A 6,271-nucleotide genomic window follows, 5' to 3' on the forward strand; every position below is an offset into this window, starting at 1 on the left:
TGTGTGTGTGTGTGTGTGTGTGTGTGTGTGTGTGTGTGTGTGTGTGTGTGTGGCCAGACTGGGGATCAAATCTAGGCCACCCATTTCCGGAGTCCCTTCTCCAAGTCTCAGCTTGCTCATGTGTAAATGTTGCCCATAACAGAATGTCCTACCAGTGCTGAACTACAGACAAATGAACTCAAAAGAGGTTAAAGCTCCTAGCTAGTGTCTGGTGCTGACCTGAGCAAGTCAGCAATTCATGCCACTGTCTCCTCTGTCTGGGCCTGAATGAGTGGCCCTCTCTGGGTCACCCAGATGGGTGCTGCACACAATTTGGCTGCCAAGACCCTGCCCTCGGGGAGGCCATTAAGAAGATCCCCCTACCCCACCCTCTGCCCACATTCCCTCCTCCTACCAGTCTCCTCAGGAAGCCTGAGCTCTGCCCACACTGAAAACCACACCAGGGAATCTCAATTTGGAAGAAAATGGAGAGCTTGGAAGCCTGAACTAAACATTGGGTGGAGCTAGGGAGGGGACCGGGAGGATCTAAGGGAGGGAAGCAGGGCTCCTTGAGTTCTCCCGGCCAGTGCTCCAATGCTTGGCCTACTGAGGCACTGTGAGCCTGCCATTCTCAGGACTTCAGGAGCTGCACACAGCAGGGTGCAAGGAGTGCCCTTGGGGGTGGGAGCAGAAAGAAAGAAGGATTACCATAGTCCAGGCCCTTCTGGGTGATCCTGGCCACGATGCCAGGGTTGGTGGTCGCTGTCACAGCTGTGCCCAGGGCAGCCAGCACCATCAGGCCTGCCCACCTCTGCAGGTTGTTGTCTGGGCCCCGGGCCATGTCTTCTTTCTTAAAGCTGCCAAAACCTCTGGGCCTTGGAGAACATCCAGGGACCTATAAAGGGGCTGCCTGGGGAAATGCAAGTCAGTTGAACTTAAAAAGGAGGAAGGATCCTGGGGGGTGGGGGGGGCGGGAGTAAAGGAGGATGTTGGCCTTCAGTTCCCCCCCCCACCAAGGTTGGGGGCGTGTGCTGTAAATTGAGATTTCTGGTTCTGGGCAGAACCTAAGCACCCTGCGGAAGCACCCCATTCCTTCCTTTCTCCACCTTCATTCCCTCCGTCTAAGGATTTCCTTGAAGCTCCCTGATAACAGGTTTCACTCAAGTGTTCCGTTCTATGGAGGAGTAACTACGAAGCTGTATATACTTAGGATGTAGGAGATATTTGTACCTCATACAATGTGGTTTACTGTATGTCTGCATTGTGAAGTGCTCCACAACCAAGTTAAACACTTCCACCCCTCACACACCGTGACCATTTTTCGTGTGGTGAGAATGCTTGAGATTTCTCTGGTGCAAATTCCCAGTTTCCGTCTAGTTCTATTAACTGTATTCACCATATTGTACAGCAGGTCCACTGAGCTTACTCATTTTACATCTGAAAGTGTTATTGCTCTTTCTAGTTTCTAGTCCCTTGATATTTCCCTTAGTAAAACATACAAGAAAAGAGAACTTTTGATAATTTACCTGTCTTGAGCCACGGTAGTGATAACATGCAATTTCGTAGTCTGATTTCTTAGCTCTGCCACTCTGCTAGTTAGACCGATTTCTTCTTCTGTCAAGGGGGTGGGGTGGATAATCAGTACCCCCACCCCAGAGATTATTGCGAACAAAGAAAGGGCTTTCAACCACATAAGAATTTAGTAAAATGCTGCTGCCTAATAAGCAACACAAATGGTATCTATTAATGCCCCGACTTTAAAAGTGTTGGGTGTTCAACATTTAAGAACCAGAGTCAAATTACCTGCGATCCCGGAGTCTACAGAGAAGCAGAAGTATTTAGAGTATTTTGCCCACCCCTAAGCCCCTTATTTTTGGTAAGCATAGGTGGAGCGTGTGTGTGTGTGTGTGTGTGTGTGTGTTTGTTTGAACAAAGAAAGCAGATCACATCGGTTCGTTTGTGGTTCCCTTTTTCAGTCACATTCTCTCCCAGCATTACATATTTCATTGCTTCCTCATCCCACACTTTTCTTCACCACGATTTTGTTTCCTTCTTTTCCACCCTTTCCTTTGACAGATGTGGAACTTAAGGTTTTCGGAGGGGAAGTGTTCTCCCCACGGCCACACAGCCAGGGCACAGCGGCGAGCAGCGGCCAGGCAGTCCCCACACGGTTCCGATTCCCTCAGCGCCTCGGAGGGTGGTGTGTGGGGGGGGCACTGAGCTCCTCCCCGCCCATCCCAGCTCTCCAGTCCGGTCCAGTCCTCCGGGCTTCCGCTGCCTCTTTTGCTGCAGTCTCAGCCCGGGGTGGGCAGGAACCCCGCAGGGCCAACCGTTCCGTCTCCATGGTGACGGGAGGAGGGGCGGGGCCGCGGAGGGGCAGCTGCCTTCTCTCCCGCTGGGTCTCCATCAGCCCCCTGGCGCCCCGTCTCCCCACTCTGATTTTATAAAAGTCTAATGAAGCCTGCTGAGACCAGAGGACGTGAGACCTCCTGGGTCTTTTTTTTTTTTTTTTTGCCTCTTTTCTTTGCCTCGTTCCAAAAGGTTCTCCCTTCCTGCCCCCATCCACACCAAGAATCCTGGCTGGCTTGAGAAGGAAAATACTGGAGGTGTCCAGAGATCTACTGTGGACTAGGGGCTTTTCATATCTTACCTCCAGGGCTAAAAACAACCCATGAGGGAGGAATTGGTTTGTTGGCTTGATTCAGAACTATCACGTTCCTGTCAATGTCACATCACCTTTCTGGAGGGAACCCTCCTTTCTTCTACCTGGGCTGTTGCCTGGATCACCCTGCTTAACCCAGCTTGACCTACCTGGGCCCCCAGAGTCAGATGCACAAGGAAGGTAGCTTTAAAAAATAGCCAAAACACATAGATTGATGTCTTGTCCTAAAATTAAACATTTGAAAATACACAGTAGCCAAAAATTCCTGAATTCACAGGGACCAGACAGATGTTGCATCTGTGAGGGTGTCAGACAGGAAAAGAGCATTAAGATGAAACTTGACTTACATTGCCACCAATAAAAAATCTTAAAACCACCGACAAGAGTCTGAGTAAGCGCTCCTCACAGGCTTCTTTCTCCCTGATGGTTTAGGCCCAGCCAAATGCTGATGGCCATAGAGGTTCCCACTGTATCAGATCTGACTCTCTACTTTGTTTTGGCTATAATGTCTTAGATCCAAATAATAGAAATGCCCAGCTCACATTGGCTTCAGCAGTAAGCACATTTATTATTTCAGAAAAAGAAGTCCAGAGAGAGGATGGGTTTGAGGTTTTGGTTGATTCACAACAGACAAATATTTGCCAACTGCCTAACTTTCTGCTCTGCCTTCTTAGTGTCTTAGATTTACCTTTACACTGACTTCTCTCATGGTTGCAAACTGGCTGCAGCAGCTCCTGCCTTCACATATAATTGGGTCATTGGGTCCTGCCTCCTAGGTTTCTTCCCCTGCCCCCCTCATTTCCAGTTGAGGGGCAGGCCTCCCCAGTGTGTTCAGAATGGGCCTTCCTGAGACATTCACTTTGACATGTGGATATTTTCCAGTTGCAGCCCTGAAAGCTCAAAAGAAACTTTTAGCACCCCCTTAGCTATTGAGAAGAATGAAAATTATCTTTAAAAAAGAGATCAACACTTTGTTGAGACATTCTCATATGAAGTTTTCTCCAAGGTACAAGAACCCTAATCCACCATTAAGGTGGACAAGTGTGGCAGGGCAAATATCTGGACTTTTGCATATGAGTTACCTGCTCCTATTCTGGTGAGTTCTCCTCTTCTCTCCTTGAAGCCTCAAACCCCTACCCTCTTCCTTAGTTCAAGATACAGATATCCTTATTTCGCCCCAATGGCTTTGGAATCCATGTCCATTGGATTCTTCAAAGATAAGCAATTAACTCTGTTTTTTTCTCCTACTGATATCTCTGATGTTGATTTGGTTGTTTGACCAGTCTGAGAAGAACCCAGAGGAGTAGAGGAATTTTCTTCTTTACCCTACATAGTCTTATAATGAAATATTTCAAACATATAGATACGACTAGACAACTCTGGTCTATAAACTTAACATTACATCTAACTTACTTCATATAGTTTCTTTTTGTTCTAAGACTTTTAATACATGTCTCAACGTGGCAGAACCACATTCAAGATCGAGAAGAGTTTCATCATCTCTTTAAGTTCTAATACCCACTAAACCAGGCTCAAATAACCAGAAACATTTCTGTGTCGGCAGGAATTCAGTTGTTCAAGAGCTGGTCCAGTGGGTCACTTACAAGTGAAAATGGAAATGAAAAAAAAGAAGAGTTTGTTAAGTGTGCTGAACCAGCTTTCAGATGTTGGTATTTTCCAGGGGAAGGCACACTGGATGTGGAGCCGGCTCACCTGAGTCCCAACCAGGCTACCTATTCTCTTCGTGATTCAGTTTAAGCTCTTTGACCCTTTTAAAAATTGGGCTCCTTATTCCAGGATGGGGAAACAATGCTTGTCAAAAGGGCTGTTGTGCAGATTAGATGAGATAATGAATGAGAATCCATTTGCAGGGAGAAAGTCTCTGCTCTGTAAAAAGTCATGAATCATCCTTTATCTCCAGCTAACTGGAGAGTCCCCCAGGAAAACACATGAGGTTGGAGGAAGTTGGGGGAGGAGGTACCAAAACACTGCTCCCGGCCCTCAGTGTCTGGGTTTGGGCAGAGAGAGGAATCTGGCTCAGACCTTCCCTGAGCCTGCCTGTCCCGCCCAGCTGGGTAGTGGACAGGATGCCTGGATCCCACCACACCTGCCAATTACAGCTCAGCTTTGCTGACCTCTGTTTCCTCAGTTGGCCCTCTCCATCTTCAGGCAGGGGTCCTTGGTCAGGTCTAGCCTCTCAGGTTTTACCAAAGGCTACCCTGTGGCCAGTTGAGGACCCACAAGCGTCTCCCCTCCCCCTGGATTCTCTGCTCTTTTCTCCTTCCTCCCCACCCTGATCCTGTTTCCTCTGTGAATCTACTTGGGTATATGTTGTCTATCATTTCCTGGCCCTGGATTGGGGACCCAAGGATAGAAGGGGCTCCATGGTGGGTCTTGGGGGTAAAGGGTGTGGAGGAATAAGCCCCATGGAGATCTGGTCTCAAGGTGTAATGTCTAAGAGGCAAACAGATAATTTGCTCCTTGGAGATGACCTTTCTTTTCATGAGAGTGTCTCTCCAAATTGTTTGTGTCCTCCTCAGCATCAGATTTCATAAAAGTGCCCCTTTGGGCACTGTGGTCCTGGAGGTGGGAGCAGGTCTTTTCCATGAGCTGCTGCTGCTGATGATGATGATGATGGTAGTGGTGATGGTGATGATTCCAGAAGGTGTTTGGGGCCTGAGAAGGACAAGCTCAGTCCCACCAGGCAACTCCCCAAAGCTTCCAGGAGGAGGAGGTGAGACTTGGCTCTGGTCCTGCTGACAGCCCACCTTGTTCCCCCGGGGGAGGGGGGCTGAGAGGAGGGACCCTCTTGAAGATATTGGCTCTGTGCAAAGGACAGTTTCTGGGAGGGGCTGAGACTGAGAGAAGAAAAACAGAAAGCAAAGTAGCTCTCTCAGGGGGCAGTCGGGAGGCGGGGTGTCACTCTTAGTTCTCCTTTCTTCCCTGAAACTGAAGAGCTTCGCCCCTGTTACAAACTTGATTTAGCAGGCTGGACCTCCTCCAGCCAGAGGGAGGATTACAGGAAATGAAGCAACACACAATTGCCAAATATCCCAGGGCCCCAGGCACCCAGATCCATGTCCCCTTCGCCACATTAGGAAATAGGTGTGTGCACAGCAAGGCCCAGGGGGCCAGGGACTGGTCCCAAAGAAAACTTGCTAGTAAGGAACACTCTGCTCCCTGCCTGGCCCTGCCCGGCAAGAGCTCAATGACCTGGCCTTGAGCCCTGGACTTGCTTATGCATGAACTTGGAGGAGTCTTTGCTTCTGCCTGGGCTCCAGGCTCCCCATCTGTAAGAGCAGACTCCCTGTCTTTGGAGGCCACAAACCACACCAGAAGCCAACGCAAACTCTTGGTTAACATTTTCTTTTCACCTTCACCTATCCCCAGAAAGTAGGTATCATTGACTCCATGTCAGAGGTGAGAAAATGGAGGTTCAGAGAAGGTAAGTAACTTGTCCAATGTCACACAGCTGAAAAGTGCAAAGTGATGTTGAGGGCTTCAAAATGAGGGGAGGATGAGTATATTTCTTGTTGGATCATGAGATGAAATGCCAGGACTGCTGGAGAGTATGTTCCCTGAGCCGGCATCTGGCAGAGGCAGGGGCAGGGGGTGCAGGCCAGGGGCACA

At 49.0% G+C, this 6,271-nt stretch overlaps 1 protein-coding gene across 2 annotated transcripts in view; it reads right to left on the reverse strand.

The window, feature by feature from the left end:
* Positions 1–1,542, reverse strand: part of BPI (bactericidal/permeability-increasing protein) — a 25,855-nt gene extending 24,313 nt beyond the window's left edge. Inside the window, exons 1-2 of one of the 2 annotated variants that reach the window (XM_004687196.2) lie at positions 1,506–1,542; positions 688–889 (exon numbers count right to left, since the gene is read on the reverse strand). In XM_004687196.2, the coding sequence (XP_004687253.1) occupies positions 688–820 (133 nt within the window). In that variant the 5' untranslated portion in view covers positions 821–889; positions 1,506–1,542. Of the gene's footprint in view, positions 1–394; positions 411–687; positions 890–1,505 lie in introns of those variants that run through there. The other variant, XM_012728180.1, reaches the window with a different exon arrangement.
* Between the last annotated feature and the right edge of the window lie 4,729 nt (positions 1,543–6,271).

The sequence above is a fragment of the Condylura cristata genome, unplaced genomic scaffold (genome assembly GCF_000260355.1).
Source record: "Condylura cristata isolate star-nosed mole 26May11 unplaced genomic scaffold, ConCri1.0 scaffold00022, whole genome shotgun sequence".
NCBI lineage: Eukaryota > Metazoa > Chordata > Mammalia > Eulipotyphla > Talpidae > Condylura > Condylura cristata.